Here is a 27,476-nt window from a genome sequence, read left to right as displayed (position 1 = left end):
CCAAATCCAGCCCCAAATCACCAAAATCCAGCCCCAAATCACCAAAATCCAACCCCAAAACAGCCCCAAAACAGCCCCACCTCTCAAGGAAAGCCGTTCTGGTCTTTGACCACCTTCTCAGTCTAAACCTCCCCTGGTACGGCTTTGAACAATTCCCACAGGTCCTATTACTGGATAACAGGGAGAAGATCTCAGCACTTCCTTCTCCGCTTCCCCTCCTCAGGAAGCTGTAGAGAGCAATGGGGTCATCTCTCACAGCCTCTTCTCCAAACCTGATGAACCCAAACCTTCAGATGCTCCTCATAGGACATACCTTCCAGCACTTTCACCAGCTTTGTTGCCCTTCTTTGGACACATTCAAGCACATCTTTTTCAAATCGTGGGGCCCAGAACTGTGCACAGTACTCAAGGTGAGGCTGCACCAATGCTGAACAGAGTAGGATAATCACTCTTTTGACTAGCTGGTGATGCTGTGTTTGGTGGATCACAGGACAGGGTTTGCCCCCTTGGCTGCCTGGGCACGCTGCTGACTCACATGGAGCTGCTGCTGACTAGCACCCTCAGATCTCTCTCTGCAGGGCTGATCTACAGTCTCCCCATTTATACTTGTGCCCAGTGTCATAGTTATAGGCTACAACATTTCCACTAGTTAAATTTCATCCCATTAATCATAGCCCAATGCTCCAATCTGCCTTGATTTCTCTGAAAAAGCTCTTGTTCTTCAAGGGAGTCAACAGCACTTCCTATTTTTTTGTCACCAGCAAACTTGCTAATGGTGCATTCAACTCCTGCATCCAGACCCTTTGCACATATATTTACCAGAACTGGCCCTAGAACTGATTCCTGAGGAACACCACTGGTGACTGGTCACCAGCCAGACATAGCCTCATTCACCACAACCCTTTCAGCTCTGCTGTACATCCAGTTTGTCACCAAGCACAATGTGAACCCACTCATCCCACAGCTGGACAGCTCATCCATAAGGATGCTGTGAAGGCTGGTATCAAAAGCCACAGTAAAATCCAGAAAAACTTCATCCACCACCTTTCTTTCATCTACTGGGCAGGTGACCTAAAACTTCAAAGTTCGTATGTTCAGCTGTATAAATCAGTGGCTCACAAGCTAACTGGAATGATTTAGTATTCATATTTATTTTTTTCTGTTTATCAAAGTATAAAACCAATTTAGTTGCATGATCTGTCTTGTTGGGGTTTGGGTTATGGTGGTTTTGGGTGATTGGTTTTGGTTATTTGTTTTTTTTTTAGCTTAGCATGCTGCATTTTAAAACTTTAGTTAAGATTAGATGGGAGAATAGGATCAGAGCCTTGGGACATCAGTAAAAACAGTTGCAATTAATTAGCAGTCTTCCTTTGAAGGATTCTAAAAAGCACTGGATCTTAAATGTATAAAATCCCCTTTGAAGAGATGTTTTCCTGAAGATATTTTTCATGGAAATCAATATTCATAATTCAGAAAAGTGCCCTCTCTTATTCAAAGCACAGTGATTTGCTTTCTGATGCTAACTGGTCTCGTATCTTCTAAAGAAGAAAACAGTAGTTCATTAGTTTCAAAACCTAAATTTTGAAAGATGAATGTCTGGTTATATCAAAATAGCCTGAGAGATGGAAATTAAGACTCAAAAGTGTAAAAAAATAGACAAAAAACAAGGGGAAAAAAGATCTGAGAAAGCATATGATGGATGATACTTTTAAACCATCTGCATTCAAGGTGATAAATTGGGCAATGTCATTTCAAACAGAAGTAGTAAGCTCAATATTTTCAATAGAAACAGTATAAACAGGTTTGAAATCTCATCTTCACATTAGAAAATACAGCAAGAACCAAGAAATATTTCTTTGTCAGTCAATACAGAGCACTTAGAGATCAGTGGGCAAAAAATAAGTCATTTGTTCTATCTACCAAGAATGAATGTTTCATAATTTAACTTAAAATATTTCTTCTAGTAATGTTTTTGCAACAAAGACACAGACGCAGACACGCACACACACATGCCTGTGATTGTCCCTTAGCAAGCATACTCTTACCTAATACATACTGTCAGTCTTATATTTGACTCTGAAACCAGAAAACATAAAATCACAAGCCCTTTCAAAATGTCTAGGAATAAAAATCTTTATATATTAGCACGGAGAATACTTTCTTTTATTAGTAGTAATATGGACAAACACCTTAGATTTGCAAAGTCTAAACCAATATGGCAGCCATGATTTTCAAATTTGCCTAGCAAGAGTATCCTCTGAAATCATGTGTACACTCATTTATATGACAAATTATATATATATATATATATATATATATATATATATATATATATGCCTCTCTGCCATTCTGTTACAAATAAGCTACCAGAGGTAGAGGTGCCAGTATAGTGTATCATGATAAAACCTTGACCCTGTGGACGTCCTCTCCTCCGTGATGAAAAGCATCCAGTCCTACTGATATATTGAAAATTCCATATGTTGACTGTGTGAGTTGAGAGTAAGATACTGTGTCCTTGCTTGTGTGTGTCGTACCCTAAGAATAGTTGTTTATTGGATTTGCTGACTTAATAGTTGCCAGTTGTGAGCCTCAGATCTCTAACATATTAATGACTCTTTCTGTAGGGTTTGATCTGTGCAGAGCAGCCCACATAAATTTCTAGGTCCTAAGAATGGACTTATAATTAAATGCTTTTGTAGGTGTACACATTCACATTATGCAATTTGCAGTGAAATAAGGTAGTTAATTTAAAATGGCTATGCAGTTTGTTCCAATTACACTGAAAAATCATTCTCCTTTAATGAAAATATTTGGAAAATGTCAAATTGTGAGGAAAGCTGAGGCACAAAGGATATAGATTTAGCTAAACTGGGATAGAAAAACTAGTGGAAACTGTTTTGGTCAGAAACTCAGTGTGGCAATCTTGTTTCTGAAACAAACTAAACGCTAATAGCATTATGAGGGAAAAGCCTTACCTTAATCTGAAAAGATAAAGCTTTGCAAAGAGGTAGTGTGGTGACCTTCCTATACCTGATTATTCTAATCACTAGACAGGTTTGACTTATCAAATTAATAAATTGAAAATTAATTATTTAACCATTACCATAAAGGTGGGTAAGTCAGCCTATATATTCCCAGATCAAAGTGACAATCATCTCATATGAAATTTTCTTCAAAGAAGAAATTTGGTTTTCTAGTATGAGAAGTATTTTTTAAAAAAATACAAGACAGTAGGAAAAATTAGCAATGCATAAGATTAGCTTTATGATACTGTATTTTAAGCTTTTGTTTTCAGTCTCACTTTTTTGTACATAGGGAGATTAGAGATCTGCTTCTCTCCAGCCAAAATAATGACTGATGAAAATATTTTCATATCTGTAATTTTTTAAAAAGGGGGAATATACAATATTTGATGATGCTTTACACAGATTTATTGTAGGTTTTTCCCATTTTGTTAATTTGCACATCCTTAGATGTAAAAGATGTCAATTAAAAGCAAATAATTAAGAAAAATAATAGCATCTGCCAAGTATAGATTAGTGTAAAAATACATGCTTTGCTACTTAGAAGAGCAAGCTCGAGGATCTCTGTCAGTGTCTCCACAATTATGTAATTCTAAAAGCTCAGCTATTATAATTTTTCAGCTAAATTGCATGCATGTTGTAGGCAAATGATGAAGCTATCCTTTGAATCCACACTTCACGTGGATTTCTAGCAATTTAATTCAATTTAATTAATACTGCAAATAGGTTGTCAGAAGAAGATAGTTTTAGCTTCAATGTAATTTTTGGTGAATCAGTTATTTGTGTTATGTCAGTCATACAGTAGTTACTCAAGAAGATCTGCCCAAAGTCTTCAGGAAAGTGGCAGATGGAACTGCAGTTAATCTTGGTCTTCCAACCATAACCAGAAGTTATTTGTGATACCTTCAGTGACCTCTGATGACCTGTGCTCTTCCTTTCTTTCCAGTGAATTATTCATTGTTTCATCTCTGTTTAAAGCTTTCTCTTTCTTTTGATCACAGGCAATGGACTGGGAATCCGAGTTGTAGGTGGGAAAGAAATTCCAGGGAGCAGTGGGGAAATTGGAGCTTACATTGCCAAGATCTTGCCTGGGGGCAATGCAGAGCAGACGGGGAAGTTAATAGAAGGTAAGAGAGATGCATCATCAAAAAATGGAACGATGGGAGTGTTGGGAGTTTTCTATAATACAGACTTTCTTTTGCACAACCTATGCAATCTTATGCAAGGAATAAAGGCTGAACCTCCATGAGTCTTAAAGCAGAAAAGGACTGATAGAAAGTGATTTTATGACTTCTATAGCCAAAGGGAATTGCCATGATGAACAGTATTACATCATGTGTAACATGTGCCAACATGCTGCCTGCTTCTGGGATAGGGTAATATGTCTGGAGTCCAACTGTATATCATGGCTGTATTTCACCAGTGTATATCATGGATGTGCTCTTTTGAAGATCTTTAACCTGGTTTGGTCATCTAAGTGTCTATATCTGAGATTACTTACATTTCTTAGTTACACAGGTAAAATAGACAACAGATCCAGTTGTCTCACAGTTACACACACTAACTTATTTTTTTTAGTTCCCTAAAGTCATACTTAATTGAATTTGTCTGACCTAATGTTAGTCCAGTTTAAGATCATCATTCAAACAACCCCAACAGGCAACAGAGAGGAACTATCTACAGAAGAGCGATTATTTCATCTAACATAGCTGTGTGTTTCAAGAATTAAAACTTTCTTCCACATTTTATTTGCTTTAGGAAAACTACATTAAACTTCACATCATCTTTTAAGCAACTAAAGCCAGATGAAATGAATCTGACTTAGTTATCAATAAATTTTCCAGGATTATTGGAAATGTGATCATTCTGTCTATTAATTTATTTCTGTCTGTGAAGACATGAATGCTCCTTTCTTCTTATAGCCATTTTCTAGTTCACTGTTTCATATCTGTATGCATCTTAAATGTCAGTCTATCCATGGGAAAAAATATAATACATTTGTTTCTAATTCATTCAACTAATTATTTTTATTTCTTTAATAAAGACAGCTATTCAGAGAAAAATAAAAAAAGAAAGAATATAAGTAGGAAGAATAGTTCTCTCAGGCAGAATTCAATTCACATAGATTTTCTGAATGGTAAATATGCAACAAAAGTCATGATTAAATCAAAAATACTTTGCAGATAGAAAAACGTAGGAAATTGATTAAAGAATGTATTTACAAGGAATAGTTTAATTATGTTGTGGGTTTTACAAAACAGTGTCACCTGCATTCACCCTGTGGCTTTTTACATCCTTGGTGTTTTCTTTGCCAATATTTTAATGAGATACATAAAAAAAAGTTCACACGTCCCAATGTCAATGAAAATACATATCGACAGAAATATCTTGCTCTTTGGCCTATAGAGATGATTCTGCCATTCTTATTTAATGGGTATTATCTCACTCATCAAATGATAGAATGGTGTTATTTGTTGTGCACAAATGATGAAAGAATTGACCTTAATTTAGTGTGTTTTGAAGCAAGTATTTGTTTTGGCTCCCTCCATACAAAAAAGTAGGTCTTTCATAACAGTGCTAGATCATGCATGCAGTGTTTCAGTACCAAGCAAGTAAAGAGGAAAATGTGGTTATTCAACATTTCCCCAAGACTGGACATTTCAAGAAAGAGAATGAACAGTTACTGCTTCGAATTATCTGCAGTCTTGTGGTTTATGTTGTCAGGAATTTGTCTGGAAATTGAAGTTTAAAAAAGTTCTTCACTCACTGTATAGGTACATTTCAGCAGTGATCAAGAACATCTTGGTTTACAATAACTACTGACATAGAAATTTGCTTTTCAGTCTATTCATATAATGTATTTTGAAGGTTCATTCATATTTTATAGAAAGATGAATATGACGGTAAAAATATTTATTCCTTTGTTTCATTCTCCCATCATATGTTCAGTCATGTTTCTGATCTGAACTTTATAAAAGTATCCTAGACTTGGGTATGTTGGTATAAATCAACTCCATCAGAATCACTATATTTCATCTGTAGAATTTGTCCACACAATGTCTCGGAATATGTTTTAGTATTGATATGTCAAATGTTCTGCTAGAGAGAAAAAATGCTTCCTGCAGAATGTACCTTTACTATGACATACAAGACAAACACTTCCTCTTACTGTCATTTACCTTTAAGTATTGCCTCTACTTTACTTTTTGTTATTTTAGGTGGCTATCACAGATCAACAAAGAATATTTTGCTACTTCACTGTGAGTTGTAGTTGATTTAGTGAAAATATGGCTGGTGCCCATTTAACCTCTACCCTCCAGAAATGCTAAAATGCATTGAGATCTTCAATCATTCTCATATTGATCCGTGTAAATCCAGCCAGACTGCTGATCTCACCAACATTGCTGATATTGCGCCTGAAAATAGAGGCGCAATAGTCCTTCTTTTCTTTTTCAAGTGATTTGTTGTTTCTCACATCACAGACGGAATACATAAAGAAAACTTCTTATGTCTTTATCTCTAAATGCAATTACACATGAGATTTTTGTGTAGTAATCACGAGTCACTTTTCCTATTGAAAAGCTCTGTGACTACAAGTTAGAGTATACACCTAGTCATCAAGTAAGCATATACTAATGTAATTACAAGTTAATATCTTGACTCATTAGCCTTTCTAAGAACATGAGTCACTCTGAAAAATCCCATCAACTTAATTAATTCCTCTAATTCTAAAAACACTGGGTCAGGTCTGAAAATCCTATCAATAGCATAAGGAGCAAGGATGGATTTATTGTGGTTACGAAGGAAGCCAAACTCCTACCTGCTGTCTGTATCACTGCATATAAATAAACTACACACTTTAAAATACAGATAGCATTCCTATCCTTAGGGAATAGCAGTCCATAAAATTTCAACCTATTTAGATAGTTTTGGAGGAGTCTTAGTGCTGAAAAAGTTTATTTATAGTTCTGACTGGCAAATACCAGTCTTCTTGGTTCTCTCACCTTGAATTGCTTTAGGATGTCAAAAATATCTCTGATTCATCACTCACTGGCATAACAAAAACTGGAGGTGGAAGACTCATTCCACTGAGCTCATCAAGTGCAAGGACTGTGTCAATTTGATAGATGTGTCTGTGCTCCCTCTCGTGTTGACAGAAACAGTTCAGTTATATTCCACCTGGTGAATCTACTGAGTGAATGGCATTTCAGCCAGCATTTTTCAGAAACAGAAGAACCTAGAGTAAAGAGCAGAAATAAAACGTTAATGTGTGTGACCAACTGTTAAAAATTTGCTGGATGCTCTCAGCATTCCAGTTTTCTTATTGGACCATTTCAATAGGCTGAGTGGAGTGCCTGGGAACTGATGAACCACAGGTGTCTTTGTTCTGAATTTTCAATCAGCCAGACAAACTATGTTGCAATGGTTAGGCCATCTGATGTTGACCAAGATGAAGATATTCCCTGACTTTTCAGTCTCCTAGCAATTCTGGGAAACTTGCATGATTACCATGGTTTGAGAGCCTCAAAATCCAATTCCCTAGTCTAAGCCCCCTCTCACATCTCAACCCAATGTGAGATGGGTTTTTCCAGACAACCACATGAGACTCAAATTGAGGGAAAGGGAATATATTACAATGACTGTACAAATAAATACTAACATACATTATATACAATCTTAATTATCTCTACTATGACATAGTGTTTACAATGGATCAAATCTCTTCTCCCTTCCAAATAAAAGTCCAGGAAGGAAGAAGGAAAGATCCCTTCTTCAGAGCAGCAATGTCTCTAAAGCAGCAGGTTTATCTGTTTCGCTCTTCTTCTCATGCAGCAGCTGGATCTTTGCCAGTACACACGAGGGGTATCCAAGCCCCTCGTCCACCCGTCTCCAAACGAGGGTCTTCCTTTGTGGGCTGCGTAGCAGGGTCAAAACTCACTTCACCACGGTCATATCACGAAGTGCAGGGTCATCTTCGTGAAAGTCCCTTCCTCAGGGGGTTCACTCCTGAGTCAGAACATCTTGGGCAGCTTTCAGTTGAAAGCCTTTGCCTCAAGAGTTCTACCAGAGCTCCTGTGCTCTGTCTCAGGCTGCTAGGCTTGGCAGCAGCAGCGAGGGGGGGGCAAGGTCACCCCCTCTGCATTCCTTCTCCCTCTCAGTCTAGCTTTCCAGGATGCTTTGAGCTTTTCAGCTCTTCTCTTTGGTGCATGTTGCACTCTACGACTCCTCTCAAGCCAGAGTCCATCTCCCTCCTTTCTCGGAGGTCTCAGAGGTGTATAGGGTTTTATTTCAGTTCTTACTCCAACTTCCTCTCGGTAGAGCCTAATTTTCTCTCTCTGCTGCTCTCTCTCTGCTGCTCTCTCTCTCTCTCTCTCCCTCTCTCTCTCTCTCTCTCTCTCTCGGCTCTCTCAGACAACTCTGTGCCTTCCTTGACCGCATGCTGTTGCTTTCTTATCTTTTGGCTCTTAGCCACAGTCTCTGGATGCTGCTTCTGCCACTGCTCTGTCTCTGCACACTCATGGTGGAGAAAACTTTGTTAGCTTTCAGCCACAGATACTCAGCCCAGCATTACGCTGTTCCAAGTCCCTGCAGCCCCCATCCGGGGACTGGGGGGGTCCAGCCCCCAGTGGGGCTGCTGCTGTTCCTCCTCATGGCTCCTACAACATGGCTACTTCTACTACAAAACTACAACTAAGCTTCTCTTCCGTTTGCTTGTGATATGTTTATATTTTGCAGAAGCGCTCATTGGATAAAACCTCAAAACTTCAAGGGTCACCACCCCCTGGGGTTTTACCATTTTATAACTTCAGGGGGGGAAACTGTTTCCCCCCACCAAAATGATCTAAAAGGTAATGGTGATCCTGATTTGTGGTGATCTTACTGCCTTTGCTGACACTCCACTCAACAGCAACCCTGACACTGGTCAGATTTTTGCTAACTTGCCTGTGTGCGTGTTTATTTTTAAAATGTATGCCTCATTTAAATATCTTCACAGGCTTAAAAACAGGAAAATCATATATAGTGAAGAGAAAAACTCTCATTATTAAAAATGTTGAAATAGCACTCTCAGTTTCTCTTTTACAGCAAATATAATAATACAGTAGTTCTAACATAACTTGGAAGAATGCCACCTACCTTATGAGTCACAGGCCTTCACTGTAAAATTTTAGAATATAAGGAGTCCATTCTAGCTAAAGATACATGCTATTCAAAATTCATTTGAATTTTGAATTTTATAATTTAATAAAAATATGCATGATACCGAGATATTTTAAACTTCCCCATCCTGAAGCTGGCTCAATAATGTTATAAGAAAAACTACCTGATGTATGTACAGACACTGAAAGATAATGACACCCTGTTAAAGCTGATAAGTAGGTCAGAGAAGAGAAAATGCACTGCTGTGTGAGGGTTCTGTGGTAGTTAATGGTGTCCTACCCCTCAGTCCAATTCCTAAGCACTTGTTTTGATTTAGATTAATAACCACTCTCCTCGGGATGCAAGACACATTGCTCCTGTGAGAGTCCTCTAAGAGCCACCTGCACCCTGATGGCAGGTTCAATAGTAAGTAAAAGCACATGCAATGTCCTCAGCACCAAACTATGAAGATTGACAATGAGTTCTTAAACACACTCAGTATCTTTTAGACTTAGATTCATCTGCTAAGACACAGGTGGTCAGTTTTCTAAATTGGTTGGTTGCCTTTAGTTCTGCTGGAATTTCCCCAGGCCACATGGCCAGTTCCCCTCAGGAGAGTATTTTGAATGAGTGGGTCTTTACTGGGAATTCCAGAGCTCTCTTTCATCTTTAGAAAATTGTGCAGTCTCAGAACGTTAGGATGCCTTCAGGAAATAAAACTGAAGTCTCCCCATTCCTCTTATCCCTACTTATTCATGTATCTTTTTCCTTCGTCTTTCAAAAATCTTACATATTCTTATATATTCAAGTGTCAAAATTTACTTTTGTAAGAAGACCTTTGGTGCATAGCTCACTCTCTCTAGTGCCCTAATGCGAGGACAAATAATATTAGAATCATTCCTCAGATTGAAACTAAGAGCCTTCCTTTGACTATTATGAGATGGCACAGCTTATTATCTCTTAGAGCCATGGACCATGGCCACAGTGACAAAGAACACTTTATCACAAATCTTAAGCCAGTGTGGGAAGAAGCATGTTCACTGCTTTCCACCATGCAGCTTCCCACACCTTGAATGACACATGAGATGAATAGGGTGTGCCAAAATATCATGCTATTACTGACAAAACAGAGCAACATCTAGACCAGTGGGATGTGATTTCCACATACAGCGAAATATGATAGGAGAGAGGAGAAAAAAACTATTTGTATTACCCCCATGGACTTCAGAGAGCAGCCTAGTTCCCCACTCCCCACCTTCAGTTCTCTGACGAAGGAAGCAGACCCAGGAAGCCGTGTCAGAAGCCTGCCTTAATCAGAATGCTCTTCAACTCTCACCCATAGTGTGGACTTTGGCTTCTGACCTAGTTCACTTCCAGCATCCCATACACTCAGGCTTCATAACAGAAGAATGTATACTGGGAATATCTTCAAAGGCAGAGAATAAAAAATCAGGGCTCACTGGGACTCTTGTCTATATGCATCCAAGTATCATTACCACACTTCTTCATTATTTCCATGACAGGCAGTTAATAAAAAAGAAAATTACGATAAAGGTATAAGGAGATATTTATGATGTAGAGGAGTGTAGTGCTATTTTAGGTAAAAATCTACTACAAAATACCAATCAGTTGAACACCGACTGAAATAAGAGAGACTTAGAATTATGAGAGCCCTGTGTAGAAACTTTAAGTCCAGGGAAGCCTGCAACTGAAAAATGAAAGACGGACAACAGGTTCATGGTGTGTGAGCAATCCTTTGTGGACAAAATCTGCATTACTGGAGAAAAAGAGTGTTTTTACTACCTACAGTGCTTCATCTGAGGAGAATGTAAATAAGCCTAATGAGCAGACTAGAGAAGAGATGGCGAATGTGGGTTTTCTAGTATAAATAAGATGGATCTGGCCATAAGCAATATTGGAGACAGGCTGTTGGAATATTAGTATCATCTGAAAAGTATTTCCTGAGTTCTGGGCAATGACAACTTTGAATACAGGGAGCTTTCTTACTCCTCCAGGTAAAAGTGACAACTAGGTAGCTTCCAGAGCTTGTTTCACCTCTGCCATGCTCCAAGAATCTTTCCTTCATGTGTTTTCAGATCATAAGTTTTCAATCACAGTTTTTCAAGTTTTTAAGTCCTTGTCATCTTAAAGCGTGTTATTTAGTAGCTTTGGAAACACAAAATTTATTGTAAGTCTTCTCAGAAGGGCAGGGGGACATGCAACTGGATTATTGACCAGTCAATGAAAGGATTATAAAGAAAGTGTTAACAGTTTTTCTGCAGGTTGTTTGAGATATTTTGGGGCTACTTTGAATAGCACCAAGTGCTGAATAACAAGATCAGACCATTTCAGAAGGTCTTTTGCAAGGGCAATAGCATGTGTAATGGCTGTCCATCTTACCAAAGCTATCTCTTGTCATAGTGTAGACGTGCTTTGCATGTTGCTTGGAAAACACAATGTGACTGGAATGGTCATGGGCACCTAAATAGTTGAAAAACCAAAAGAGAAGCAATAAGTCACTATCCTTCTTCCTACTCTTGCCACACTTCCCTCTTACCCCTGAGTTATAGATGGGTTCAAGGATAACACTGGCTGTCTTGGTCATTTACCAGGAAGTGCAGTAGGAGCTGGATCTTCCGAGCTTTAAAAACTCTTTAGCGAGCACTACTTGCTGTTTAGCCAGCTAAAATTGGAAACATTGATCAGGGCATCACAGTGAAAAGAGATTTTCCAGTCCCCATGAAGCAAAGATAGTGAAGAGCCAGCATCCCTTCTTGAGTCCCTCTGATAATTACACTTTTGGCAGAAAGTAGATTACGTGATGAAGCTGGAAAATGATGAAAAGAAATTAAAAGGAAGACAAGAAGGGAAGGAAAAATTCTAAAGAAAATGTGGATCAGGTCTCAAAAGAACAGAAATAGTCTTCCCATCCTGCACTTCCATTTTGCGGTTTGACTGCTTTAATTTATTACTGCATTGGACAAAACAAAGAATTTACTCTACCCTGCTCTCTGAGCATTAGTCTTAGTGATTTATTGGGCTGTCTATGGTTCTTCTGTGCGATCAAAAGAGAAGTGAGCTTGCTCTCAACATATCCTCTGGGCTACAGGCTCAGGTCTAACTGTCCCAGCAGAAACTGTCTTTATCAAAGTCAGTGTGCATAAAATAACAGGCAATACAATCACTGGGTTGTAAGCTTTGCCCTAAAGCTCTTTAGAAAGGACAATCGAAACAAACCCATAAATGCCCCCTATCATCTGTAAATCTTCACTTGCATAGTTGTGCTCCTCTCATCCATGTGTTATGTTCTGCATTGTACTTCTTTCACATAAATAATAAGTAATAAAATGTGTAATGTTGTTCTTGCTAAGTGTGGCAGTGGGCATTCAGCATATAAAAAATATTTAGAAATTATTTTTTAAAAGGGAAATTAAATTAACAGAAAGGGCACCCAACTTAGATGTTGCAATTAACCTCCTACTGACAGAATGAGTAGGAAGGAAGACAGAAACCTTTCTCACACTGGTTTAGCAATTCCACTGACAGTGGTGTCAATTCTGTTCTTGATATGGTAGGAGTTGAGTTGTACTGAGGGTTTAGTTTGGCCGTTTGCTAAGCTGTGAGGTGAAATAAGAATCACCAGAATTAATGACAATTGTTTCAGCAGCTATGTGGCACTTAAAGAAAGAAGTGGGAGACTAGCAGTATAAACAATTGGCTTGGAAATTTATGGGAGCTGGTTACTGTAACACTGTCCACAACTTTATTTACTTAATCTGTTTTGTGGCAGTTGAAACAGAAAATAATACTTTTCCTTGCTTCACAATATAGGGCATCTAGTTTATGGAGATTAATATTATGGTGTCAGAATGATACAACTTGGATTTTACAAGGATACTTCATCAGAAAACTTCTTCTATACCTCAAATACCAGTTCCAGTGAGATAAACCAGGTAATATGGGTTTGTAATGTTTCTGCCCAGAACTGCTATTGCTTTATATTTAATTTTCCTGCAATAAAAATCAACACTTAAAAAAGGTGTTAGAGAGTAACTTGGATCTAGGAAGTAGTTGAACAGCTGTAAAGACTGAGCTTTCAGGATCTTTTTTGTTTTATCTAAAGCAGAAGAGAAAACTTATGGAGCACCTATAAATTTTGTAATGCTGTGAGAAAGCAGCATGAAATTAATATGTATTATGACCAGTAAAAATATGGCCTCTTGCATAACATCAGTTACAGATTTTTTCATTCCTGCATTTAGCCTTGTTATGTGCCATATACTTAGTATGGTTTATACCTTTTTTATGATCAAGAATTCTGAAAATAACTTGAACAATTAATTATTGCTGAAAACCAATTTTACTGGAAAAGGCATGTCATACAAATTGCACCAGGAAATTGGATTCCTAATAACAAATAAATAGTTTCATCAAAATACCTCTATGGGGAGTTTTTGTTTGGTCTTAAATAGGTAAGTCTGATTTATAGAGACAAGCTAAATAACCTGGATGCTTCAAGCAGAGAGGAGATGCAAACACAGTGACTAGACATTCCAGAGGTAATGAAGTGGAGAACCATCACAAAGGTCAGGCTAAAAGCACTCATCAGATGGTTTATAACAGAAATTGTGGAAAATCACTGGTAAATGTCATTGGTGTCAGAACTAGCTTTCAATAACATTCCACTAAGATCATATTAGAAAGTATTACTAGCTATTGTAAAGTACTTTCATGGAGCTATACAATTAGTAATTATCAGGTACACTGCTTTTGACAGCAGTTATTTTTCAGGACCTTGACGAACAGTTCCTGTTAGAAAGAATATCCGGCTACTTCTTGGAAAGAGTCCTCAGTGCTTCCAGAGAATGTGCCTGAAGCCCTGTTTCTCTGAGCACAGCAGAAAGAGCAGCAGGCAGCACTGTCATCAGACTACCCACAGAGCTTTCCTCTGGGCTCCTGCTAACACCATGCAGCTCTCTGCTGTCCTCCAGGATCACACACATCATGAGTTCTTTGAGATTCTTCCTCAGACACTGACAGATACCACCTATCCATGTGGTCCCAATCTTCCCCTCTTACTCTTCTTGAAAGTTTCTTGCTATATTCGGATACTGTGAAGGAAGAAGAAATGTTGTAGTGTGTTGAACAGATGTAGGATGTGCTTTGCTTAAAGCAATATTTTAAGGTTCATTTGCCTTATAAAAGAGTTTAATTCCTTCTTCCATTATTTTTAGTATGATCTGTCCATTCCTACATCAGAGGCATGGTTGCAGGCTAGGCATTACTATATTACTTTATAACATTATATTAAAATCAAATGGATGAGTATCTGTCAGAAGATGTAGGTATGTCCCCAATATGCACTGGCAGAGGTGACAAGAGGGCTGTGACTTTTCTGGTTTGGCCAACACTGGAGAGAAGAATACAGAGTGCAGAGCCAGCTTGGCAGGCACAGAGAATCTCATCTATAGTGATGGGTTTAGTTACTGGTCCCAAGAAGTTCAGGGATAAAACTACAACTTTAGGCAAACAAAGGCAGTCTGTCTGGGATTGCAAGAGATAGATGAGGAGATTTGTTCTCTAGATCATGTTGTACTTGATATACAGGCAAATATCTCAAGCAAGGAGACACACAGACACTGTGCCTGCCCCTTTGCATAGCAGCTGCTGTGGGTGCTGAAAGGGAGTTGAATTTCAACTTGAAGCATCAAAAATATATGCCTGTATTGCTCTGGTTTTTGTCTTCTGTTTTCAAGGGCCATCTTCTGTATAGCAGATTTACAAAGAAAACAGAAAATGTTAATCCTTTGGTACCTAAACTGAAGGCAATTCGTCTTACCAGTGGAAGTTATCAAACACACCCTCCTGTCTGCCTTGACAGTGTAGGGAACTTAGGTATTTCTTTTAGAACTGGCTCACTAACAACCTAAAATTTAGATGCTGCATGCTTACATTAGGTAAGATGTAGCACATCTCATAAAACAAAATTAGGAATTTCCTGTTGAATGTTTTTAAGGAATATCTATTTGGGCTCACATACGTGGGCATTCCTGAAGAAAAACCTTACTACAGCGTGAAAAAGCCTTTTGCATAACCACTGAACTGTGTTGTTTGGTAGTGACTTCCCAGTGAACTGGGAAGCTAAAAATACTAGAATTCGATTTCCAACTGTGCAGATTACTGTGGGCTGAAACGTGCAGACTAAAAGTCTGATGTGATTGCGGTGTGAAAAAAATCAAAGTGAGGGTCATCTTGAAGTGGAGGTTAAATAAAGCTATGCCCTTATGGACAATTTTCCCTGCCCTTGGATTCCAAAAAGTGTATTAAAACATTTTGTGTCTACATGTGGCAATTTTAACCTTCAATCCCATTCCTGAAGTCTGGATCTCCAAGAACATTACACCAGCCTGGCCACTCCAAGGAGTGCTTTACTGATGTAAAATATCCAGGGCCCAAGGCAAACTGTCCCCAGTCAGGGTTTGTTCTACTGAAAGTCAGGTGAACAAACAGCCACTGTCACTGACTCTCTTGGGGGTGGTGTGTTAGCTGTTTGCAAGGCACACTTCTCAGCAGTAAAGAGGATTACAGACAGCCCATTTTTCTGCCTGTAAAACTAAGTACTGCAGCAAGCAGACTTTCTTTAGTCACTTGTTTTTTCAAAATATTTTCTAGATAGATGTATGCAAATTTAGTCTTCCAAGACCATAAGGAACATTATTAGCAATTCTTAACAATTTACTGTTAAGAAAGATGAACTAATGGAAGTGGATTGTCAGAGTAGAACATTATCTGTCTTTTAGATGGCTTGGACACAAATTTGGAATGGTTTGTCACAGAACTCGCCTTCAGTGTTTTTGAAAGTGACATGGGCACATACACAAAGCGTCTCTTTTCTGTAGGTATCGAGTAACACACGGAGAGGAAATAGAGGTAAACAAAATGTTTCCTAAATTGCGTAAATTAAATCAACCAACCTCTGGAGGTACTTAGGTTTAGTTGTGTGATCAAGTTATTCTAGATTTTCCAAAGTTTTCTAAACAAACTCTGAAGCATCTGGTATGAACGGTTTTCAGAGGAGATGCTGAACTGGACTGTACTTTGCTCTGACCTAATCTGATCTGACACAGTGATTTTCTTATTCAAGTGAAAGAGCAAAGAAACTCAAAGAAGGAAACAATAATTTTCTGCGATCAGTTTTGCAATAGTAAGTAAGAACATTCTTACAAAGTAAGAACATTATGTAAGTAAATACAAAAAATGTTTTAGAAGTCAGCTTAAAGAAAGAAAAGCTCTATGAGGACTCTCAAAAAAACTGCAAAAAGGTTTTATTTCAAATTTCTTGAAGCATGTTCCATTCCAAAAACTTAATTAGATCATTCATAAGATATGATTAGGAAAATCTTGGATGGGAGTCGTCAGGGTTTTTTTAAGACAAATAAACAGGTGATCATATAATTTGACAGTAAACAGAGCAAAATGTTGATTAAAAATGATTACTCTTTATCCAGGTTTGTAATTTTGATGATAGCATATGTTTGAGGCTTATCACATAAAATTAGATAGTTATGACTTCACATTTCTGTATGAAAAGCCTGAAAAAAGCTACATTAAGTGTACTTGTAATGTAATAATGTAACTTAAAATTCAACTGCAGTTGAAGATATTGAATTGCAAATTATCTAAATTATTAGTGACTAAAGCTCGAAAACATTTAATCAAGCAGAAATTGAGTCTCAAATCGTTATTTATATTCTACATTCCAACAAAACAAAAACCTTTTGGGGAAAAAAAATATTAAAAATCAAAATGTATTTTTTGGATTTCATTTAAACCTTGGTGAAAGTGACTGATAACAGACCTTTTCCATCTTTGAACTGTTTCTAATTAAAAAAAGAATAATTTGTTTCCTGAAATATTGCCTGAAAAGTAGGAAAGTATGCTGTCTTATCACTTCTGGGAAAATGGAATTATTCTTGATTTGGGTGGTTGTGGGGAATTGATTAGAAAATACAAGGCTTTGCAGACAACTGCATTCAACTCAGTAAGATAGAAATAATCATAAAGCTATTTCCTTTGGATGCTGGAGATCAGATTTCATGAGTGATACATGGTAGAATGAGCATTTTTAGGTCAGCATGTACTGACATTTCCTTTTGCAGAAGCAAAGTAGAATGTAAAATGTAAAATACTTGAAGACAGAGAGATTTCAGACTGCCAACCTTGGTGTCTGGCAGACATGGGCAGATAGCAACCAAGTTCTCCACGGTCTGAGCTCTGCTTAAATCTCCAAAAGAACACAATGTATGTGAAGTGGTTCACACTGCATTTAAAACATGTAGAATATTTCCAAGGCATCAGATATATAGTGTAGCTGATCCTAACTGGTTTTGTGTGAAAATGTAATGGTTCGGTACCTGCCAAGGGAGAAAGAAACCTCAATTCTGGGCCTTTCCCAACACAGTTGATGTTGAATTACTGAGATACTTCTGCTTCTAAGGAGACTCGTGTTTGAAATGGTGCTGCTTGCTATTGAATTTCATTAAAAATGGGCAGTTGGTACCATTCTATTTTTACTTGGATCTAGCTTTTTATTACATTAAAACAACAGTTTTCAGTTAGAATTAGTCCCATCCTTATTTAATACATAATTTTGCAACTTCTGTTGTGAGGCCAAATATCCACAGCATGTAGTGATCGCTTTAACCTGAGACATAAAATTTCCATATCTACACTCCCAATTGTATGTTTTCCAGTAAAGGAATACCCTCTTCGAATTAATTTTTGATGATGTGTGCACATGACCAGCTAAATGCCTCAAGAACAGGGAATGGGAAAGAGGGATGAAATCTGGATCATTATGTTACACTAGGGGTTTTAAAGCACACTTCACAAATATTGCAATAAGCAGAATCCCTTTACAGTCTTAATAAAATACATATATAATAAATAAATAAAAGCAAATAATAAAATAGGAAGATGATGAATTATTCTTCACTGACTGTCAGCTTGCTTTAAGCCAGTATGTTGTGCTCCTGTGAGAAGGTTTTCTGTTGTATTCAGTATTTTATGTGAGGGTACAGAAGAAAGTTCTGCAGCCAGGTCCTGGGGAAATACTATGAAAGACTTTAAAAAAATATTACATTTCAAAACCTTAGAGCAGATTTTATCATTCACTACTGATTATTCATGACACAATGTTAGTTTCAACACTGTCTAACCATTTTTTAGTACTTTTCTTCATGGTAGTTAACATGAAAGGATAGCTTGTGTATTTGAAAGTCTAAAAGCTAACATAGTATTCATTAAAAGTATTGATCATACCAACAGATTCAGAAGCGTTCAACTATTGTTGTTAAGGCCCAAATTCTTGCATATTTATTAGTATATCTGAGTTAAATTTCCTGCAATTCATTCCATTGCTTTCAGTTATCGTGATAAACAGTACAGGTATGATAAATTGTGCTGGGTAAAGACATGAGCACACTACATTCTCCTGTTCTTTCCAAGGGATGCTTACCTTCTCTCAATAAGCATCTTGCATTTTTGAGGAAAATCAGAAAAACCATTGCCAGGTGACGTATCTTAAATGAATTATAGTTGATCTGATCTGTATTGCAATTTGTATTGCACTGCACAGTTGCAGGCTAAGAATTCACCTGAGACAGAATGTCACGTAATGTAGCAAATGCTTATGACTGAACAGGGAAACAAATACATTAAAATGTTCACTGGGTAGATAACCTAGATAAAACAGTGGGTTGTTATTTTCCATGCTGATTATGGCCATGGATTTCTCAGAGTCACAGCATCCCTACATGATTTAGAGCTATAAAGAATGTTATAATGTCATTCCCAGTAAGTAGCAGGTAGTCCCCTGAATCTGATAGTGGCAAAAATGAAGTGGTTTCATATTCCTCAATTGTAAAATTTTCTGTCTTTTTTTTTCTATGGATACAGGGGAAGGTTTTTTTTTAAACATTCCTATACTTTTATTTTGGCTGCCACTAATTGTTCGCTATTTTTTTTGTGTGCATTATTAACATAAAACGTGGCAACACAAGAAATGTACCACACATAGGGCACACACTAAGTTTCACAGTAATAGGGTTTGGATGTCAGTGATGTTAAAATAAATAAAAACAAAGGGTCTGAAAACAATTCTTTGTATGCTAAGGCATCCACAGGATTTATTCTGAGGGCTCTGTACAGGGTAATTAGGTAGAAGTGTATTATCTGTATATTTAAACTTGATATTGGGCAAATATTGAAAATATATTACACTTCAATGTATATTTACATTTTATAACAATGAGAGAATTTTCATTAAGACTTTCTCTGTGATGTACAATTGAATCAAGAGTTGTGATTTTGAAGCCTTTGCTCTTGGGCATACACTTATATTTAGTGATTTTCCTCTTCAACATCTAAAGTTGATCCTCTTGACAAGTTCTTATGTGTTTTCTTAGGATGTATATTGCAAAGTGCCAAGGAAACTTTAGAGGTGCTGAGCTGTTTCTCCCCCAGCTGACATTAACAGGCATTGCAGAAGTTCAGCACAGTTACTTTTTCTTGATCTCATGTACATTTTTTCCTGTCAGTATTGCACATGTTCCTGTTATCACCCAAACCATCTAGTTATGAAACAGGAGCTTTCTTAAAAATTATTTCCAATGAAACTGCAAAATGCTCCAGTCATGGGACTGTGATGCTCATTCCAACTGAATTTGCCTTAAATTTTGTGTATTACATTAACAAAAGGGATTGTTCATTGTTGTATTTCTACGTGACAAACCTTTTCAAATTAATAAGTACCTTATTCCTATGTTTATAACATTTTAATCTTTCTTCTGCTTTGATATGGGCACTGTCAGTCCAAAATAAAACTGCAGGATGACTCTATACTTTCATTTAGATCTTAAAATGAATTTTAACCATTTGACTTGTAAGATTACACTGGAAAAAGGTGTGAAAAAAGTGTCTACCTTCTGGTAATATGGAAGTACAGCAAAACTAATTTTCACTTTTGGTGAAGTTCGCACAAAGATACAGAGTGATAAGCCTACACCTCTATGCTGACTTCTGAATACCAAACATGGATAGAATGAAGAATTCCACTGAAGACCCACCTACCTATGTAATACTATGCATATGCCTATAAATTTTGACTGTAAGGGACCTTCCCCTGGGAACTCATTGCTGCCAAACCAAAACGGCATACTAATGACTAAGAAGTATTAAATCTTAAAAAGTCCACCAGGCTTTAAAGATGATACAGGTAATTTGATGAGAAAGAGCAATCATCCAAGAGTAGTGCTTGTACTATAATAGTTCTCTTAGTCTTTGGAAGACTAAAGGATTTTCTGTTTGCTTGGTTCGATTTTTTTTTCCTTTTCATAAATTTATTCCTAAGAGGCCAGTAAGGACAGAGTAGAGAGCCAGAGATCTACAAGTAGAGACTGGCAAATAAAGACACAGGGAAGAGATATGGAATCTTTTTACTTGCTCATGTGCTACCTTTCTGCTCCCTTCCCATTCCAAACCAGCACATGTCAGGAAGAAGCCTGTCTGGAATAGCCTTCAGAGATACCCAGTCCAGCAGGGTTAGTTTTGGTACCACCCACTCTATGAGGGTTCAACTTTGAGAGGCAATTCCTCTTTCTGAGCACTTCTTATCAGAGCCTAGAGAAGACTTTTAGCAACTACTGTATTGTACAGCAGCACCGAGGTTGCCTTAGCCCGGGCCTTTGAGCTTGTACACTATTCATGTGCAGTCAGACTGGATTACAAATGCAACATAAATATGGCACAGCTCTATGTTGGAGAGTTGGGCTGCACGTTATGGTAGGCACAAGGTAAAAAAGGGCAAGCAGGAGATAAAAAGGACTTTGGGATGATCTGCTTACTACTAGAACAAATGAAAGCAGTGTGGTGAAAATCAAACTCCCATGCCCATCATTCATATTCGTAATACGTGTTGTGTTCAACATTAGAATCTATTTGCATGGGAAAGACGAGTGCTATTTACCTGCTCAAATGCAATGACAGGGCCATTTAGAGGTGCTGACCAGTCACCTCAGTGAATAGGAGGTTTCATTATTTCTTATTTACTAGATAATGTGCTGAACAGAACCCCAGGAAATTAACCTTTAAGATGACACAGTAAAAGGAAATGAGTCATTCCAGGCAATGTTCATCACTGTGTGAGCACTAAGCTTGCTAAATGAGTTCTGTCATAGTGTGGGTGAAGTGGAATCAATCCATATAATTCATACATTTGCTGCTCAAACAGACAGTTTTGGAACTGCTAAGTAGAAATAAGCACTGACTTATGTCTAACTAAAGCAAAGTTATGTATTACATTTACTGATTATACTTTTCAGATGGGTCTGAAGTAACTGAATAGAAAGAACTGAGAGTTCCTGAGAAGTGTGTGAAAGAGAGGATAAAAGGAAGCAAAATTCTAGGAAAGGACTCTCATGACTGATGCTAATGGGGAAATAGAAACAGTTTTGGTCTTAGACAGTACTAAAGAAAAGAGATAAATCTTTCATCTTCTTTTTCACAAAGGTATCAGGTTATTACAGTGATAGTAAGAGCTCTGAAAGTCACACAATAGAAGCTGACTGATTAGTTGAAAAGTAGGGGCTTTCCTCTGATTGAGTAGCTGTAGAGGACCTAAGAGAAGAAAAACACTTCCCACTGTTTTGGAAAGAGTGAAGATACAAAGAAAGAACTGGAAATATCTTCAAGCATGACAGTGACCCTTGTTGAGTATGATGCAGACAGACTGGTAGATATGATAAAACCAGCTTTAAACTGGACGAGTGGTTAGTTAAACACAGGCTGAAGCACACACTTCTCTGTCTGGATGAATACCCATCAGTGATGCACATGGATGGGCTGCAGTGCCATCTCAGGGGTTCTGTCTCTGAAAGGAGACTATCCAGGAGAGCACCTGACAGCAACTAGCAGATAAATGCTTCTCTGTTGCTTACAGTTTCCACAGATATGGAAAAATTTGGTGCCACCTAATGGACAAACCCCACCTCCTAAATCCTGAATGTGTTAAACTCTATGCAGGAATACTTTTGCAAGGCATCTATAAAGGGATCTACCTATACTTGTTAATGCTTCACAGTAAAAATTTCTCACTATGTATCCTTAATCACATATCTTGGGATGTAGTATGGATTGTTTAAAGGTGAACACTTAATAAGCCCCATGGGTAATACAGAGATTTCTGTTTTTGCTGGCTTTAAATTTGTGAACTGGGGTCTTTACACGGATTATGAGTCCTAGGAAGAAGATTCAGACCTGTTCAATAGCTTTGGTGAAATGAAAGAAGTCTTGAAAGATTAAATAGTGAATGATCAAACTCCTTTGTCCTTCTTGACCCATAATACACATTTGAGCTTGAGTCTACAGATGAAATGTCAATTTAACACTTACATTTGGCAGTTTAAAAATGAATGTTTGATATCTCACTTGGGCATATTTTTGAAGGAGAATAGACCATTGCAATACTCAGTGGAGGTACTGTGAGGATGCAGTGCTGAGAATTCAGTAACAGTTCAGTGTTTAAATGTGGTTTTGATGTACAATTAAAACACACAAGTTTTTATAACTAAGGGCAGAGTTTGTCCTAGGGCTAGTGTGTAGTTGCTGAGTTGAGACTATGAAAGCATCAAAGTAGATGGGCTCATTGCTGTTGTTACAGGACAAGAGGTTGCTTGTTTAGGCTGCAATTTCCAATTGCTGTGCAGCAGCACCACCCCAATGTCATGCAGCACTCAGACTAGTGACATATCCTTCCAGCACCTTCCCTACCACCACCTAGCTACAGTTTCATCAAGCCCGACTCCTCATCTTGTGACCCAAGAAGTCTTAAACTGTATCTCACAGGCTGTATTATTCCTTATGAGTTTTGATGTACTCCATTACTTCAGCAGAAAAGCTCCTCCATTCCTTCAGGTGGCTTGAAAATGAGCCCTGAACTACCAGCCCTGTCGTCCTTTTGCAAGTCATTAGCTGCAAGCAGGGCCTCCTTTTGGATATTGTCATCCTTAGGGTAACAGTGACTTCTCCCATGGGGAAACTGCTTTACCTGGAGAGACATGAATTATATTTCTATAACTATAGCTATCAATAAAGGAATGTGGTATCATAGCTTGTTTTTCTTGTCTTCCCGATGCTTACATGGTGAATTCAGTACATTAATTGTGATCATAACACATAAATACACAGGGACTGGCTGGTAAGAGATCATTTGTTTTAGTGTAGCTGAGAAGAAATAGAAGCTGCTGCTAATCAGTATGCGTGTGAGTAGTCATGGAAGTTGATTAGGTATTTAGCTGCCAGATAATCACCATCAGATCTTGCATGTACAGAATAGCTTCAGTAACTGTGCATTCAAATTTCTTTCCGATAACCCTACAGAGAATAAAAAAACTATGGGCCTAACCCTGCATCATTTATTTGCAAGGCTATTTGTTCATGCATGAATTCTTAATTTATTAAAATGGACCTATTTCTGAGAATAATGCTATTTCTTTGACTAAGTACTGCAGATCAAATTGTATACAGAGATGTTAATGAAAAAATTCATGTGGCAGTTACAAGTATGTTGGAGATGTGAAAACACCAGAAGAATTACATTCTAAGGTAGTGAGAAGAGTATTCATTATTTTAAAATATTTAATTTAAAATTAAATTTAATTATTTTTTATTACTTTTAAAGACAATTTTAGTTGCATATAATGTACCATTCTCACTGAGCTGTATCACAGCCATTACAGGGTTTTACTTCCCTTTCTCTGATTCATGTTGCAGATTTACAAGTGTGGTTTTACCCTGGTAGGCAGCTAAGCCCCACGCAGCTACTCGTCCACTCCCCTGCGCTGAGGTGGGAAGATTTCACTATTGCACTCAAAACCAGTACAGCAGGTTGAACTGTCCTCTTAAATATGACCATACACAAGTTTTTATTCTGATTTGATTATATCTCTCTGATTTGACTCTTAAAATCTACTCACAAATCACATTTAATCACATCAGATGTTTTTGATTCTTAATGCTCAGCTCAGATTGTGTCAAGACAGTGGGTAGTGCTTGAGCTCCTAGGACAGGCTGTTTAGACATCTCTAATCTTAGCATCCTATGAAGGAACCTTGTTGCTCTTAACCCAGCAGTGCAATTGGGCTACCATTAATGTCACTCAGCAGAAGTTCCTGAAAATGGTGTTTGTACCTACTTTTATCACTGCACTTGGAAGAACAAGTAATTATTGAAAACGGAAATCCTGACGTTTTTCAGCTTTCTGTTAAAATATCAGTCAGTTCTAGCAGGTAACCATTAGAGTCTCTCATTTGTCTAGCACATGTGGAACTTCTTAAAGTTGAATAATCCTGTAATTATTCACTAAATTCCTTTATGAATGAGTTATAAGGATACAAAAGGTGGGCAATTAATACTCAGTTTTTAATACTTCACTAGCACTATCTCCTACAACTCTATTGTTAGCAAGGTTTCTGGTGCACAAACACACTTAGCTTTACTAATAGCACTTGTCACTTGGATATCTCAATGTACAATAACATTATCTTTCCACTGTGCCTTTTTAACACATGAGGAAATCGAGGTACAAAGAGGCTAATTGACGTGCTTGTGCTGCTCACCAGGCTGGTTGTAGCAGAAGCAGAACTAACAACTCAGTCTCTGATGGTGCCCCATTAATCCCCTTCACTTGAAGTACCACTTTCTTTCAGTTTGTTCTTCTCGTTGATAAGGTACCAGTTTGCTAAACTGAGAAAAAAAAAGTCCATTTCTGTTTCTACGACAGATTTATCACTTTAGATGACAAAGGAGGGAATCGATACACATATTTTTAGGTGTCTGAAAAGTAAATATCTACCCTCAGCTTGTATTATAGGCTCTTTAACTAACCACGAGTGAAAGAAGGATACCCTGAGGGATGTGATTCATCTCGTTCCAAAGAGATGTCAGCTGAGATGAGCCATCTGAAGAGGAGCCTGCCTCTCTTCATTCATTAACTACTTGAAATTTCCAGTCAACTACTGAGGCAAGAAACTTAACTTTTAACAGCCAAAAATTTGTACCTTGACTCTAAGCCCAAACTAAGGTAAAACCAAAACAGCAGTATGCTTGTGTGCACAGGTTCTTCCCTGCAAACATGTGTGCTGCTTCCCACACTCTTTTCTTTATTGTTCTAAATCTGTTCAAAATTCGATGAAAAAGATACGGTGATTTTATGCATTTTCCCCTGTGGTTGGTTCAGATTCTTGTCTATAGAAACCAGCCAATAGTCAAACAAATTTGTTCCACATACTTGCTGCAGCTATGGACATGCTATATGCCAGGAATTTGTGAGGATGCCCAGTTAATCTCTGCAAGAGTAGCATAGGCTGAAATAAAGTCATTCCAATGGTAAAAATTCTATTCTGACAACTCTATGAAGGGAAAATATTTTGACATCTTGTAAGATAAACATGAGTTTCTCTTCGAATAGGTCACTATTCCCCATAGGAAAACCAGTGCCTTTTGCTTAGAAGCTGTTGTATAATATATTTTTTCTAAGTTAGTTAACTGGCATATCTAGTCAAATTTCTCAAGTAGTATTTTTTTTATTTTATTTAATATTAGAACATCTCTTTCCATCTCTGGAGATACCATGAGGAACTTGCAAACATATTATTTATACTGTAATTTTAAATCTGTGTTCTGCCCTTGTAATTAATGATACTAAATTACAGCTATTCGTGATAAAAATGTGAAAAACTATGTGAAAATACGAAAATGTGAAAAATGTGAAAAACAAAATGTGAAAACAAAATGTGAAAAATGGGAAAAACAAAACAGAAAACAAACAAAAAAACCCCCAATAAAACCCAAAAAAAACCCCCAAACAAAAAAAACCAAACAAACCCCATAATCCACTTTCTGAAACAAAAAAAATAGCAAACTCTGCATCACTAACATATTTTGGCATGGCTGTGATCTTCCACCTGTCCATACATCTATGTTAGCATAAAAATAGAAGTTGGATTTCTTGTGAACTAAACTTTTCTTCCTGAAAAAATGGGAGATTAAATTGCTTCACTTTGAAATTAAATATTAACTAAAATTAAGCATTTTGGACTGAAAAATCCTTTTTGAAATTATAAAACTATGTATTTTTGAACAAGGATAAAGAAATGCTTCAATTTTTCCAGCTAAAGAAATGCCAATTTTTTTTTTTTTTAAATAACTTTTATGATAATGACCCTGCCTATCTGGAAACTCAGTATATGACTGAAAAATTTAGCTCAACTTTAATTAGAACGTGAACATGTTGGTTCTAAGGTAATATAAGGAATTTACCTTACCTTACAATATGAAGAGCATAATTTGCCAAAACTTTTCTTAAAAGGAGAATTATAGGTATACAATTGAAAAATAGATACATACAGGAGATGAGAACCACATGGCACTGACCAGCAGTTTTTTAGTTTTCAGGTTACATGACTCTCACAAATGAGATAATAGTGAGTAAATTCTACTTTATATTTGAATAATCACATAGTGTCTGAACAGTAGAATTACTCCCAGGGTATAGAGGCTGATTATTGACAGAGTGACTCCTGTTAGAATACATCAAGTGAGGATCTCACTCTAGCCTGTGTGACACAGTGGTCTTCAGCTGTTCTCATTAAGACTTGACTTTTTATTTAAACAGTGGTGTTTGCTTACTGTGAGTCACAAAAAATTTCTGTTGTTATTTGTAAATGGCCTTAAGAATCATTGCCATCTAATGCATAACCATGGCCTTTGCTCACTCCTAGCATGCTTTCAGTATGTAAATTATCCTAATAATGCCATTATTTTCTGAATTGGCTTCTATAGTCCCTTAGTGGTGACATTGCTGGAGACCAGCCAGGACTTCATCAAGCAAGGCTTAGACCCCCAGATCTGTGTGAGAAGAGCCTGTTCAGGAAGCCCCAAGAGACGCAGCATGTTGGGGGTCCTCAATTAAAAGCAATTTTCTCTGGGATTTGTTCTTTCTCTGTTGTACTTTCTAAATAAACCCATCCTCTCCAACCCATGCTCTCCAAAGCACCAGGATGTGTATATGCAAGTGACATGTCCACAGACCAAGGGATGCCAGCTGCTGAGTCGTCTTCTCATCCTCTGGGTTCTTAAATTGGCAACTGTGTGATGGTCGTAGAGGTGCCTTTTGCACACTTTCAGAAGCTGATAGTGATTGTGATCTTTTGTTTCTCTACCCTATACCCCTGTGAGTCACTGGAAATTGTTGCTGGG

General features: G+C 37.5%; 1 protein-coding gene across 7 annotated transcripts in view; it reads left to right on the top strand.

The window, feature by feature from the left end:
• Positions 1 to 27,476, top strand: part of LOC108507326 (protein piccolo) — a 181,850-nt gene that overhangs the window by 55,728 nt on the left and 98,646 nt on the right. For all 7 annotated transcript variants that reach the window (XM_017835204.1, XM_017835203.1, XM_017835206.1 and 4 more), the window contains exon 5: positions 4,025 to 4,150. In XM_017835204.1, coding sequence (XP_017690693.1) covers positions 4,025 to 4,150 — 126 coding nt within the window. The remainder of the gene's footprint in view (positions 1 to 4,024; positions 4,151 to 27,476) is intronic.

The sequence above is a fragment of the Lepidothrix coronata genome, unplaced genomic scaffold (genome assembly GCF_001604755.1).
Source record: "Lepidothrix coronata isolate B3197 unplaced genomic scaffold, Lepidothrix_coronata-1.0 Scaffold251, whole genome shotgun sequence".
Classification (NCBI taxonomy): domain Eukaryota; kingdom Metazoa; phylum Chordata; class Aves; order Passeriformes; family Pipridae; genus Lepidothrix; species Lepidothrix coronata.
Note: the sequence above shows the minus strand (reverse complement) of the source record. Positions and strands in the feature narration are given on the sequence as shown.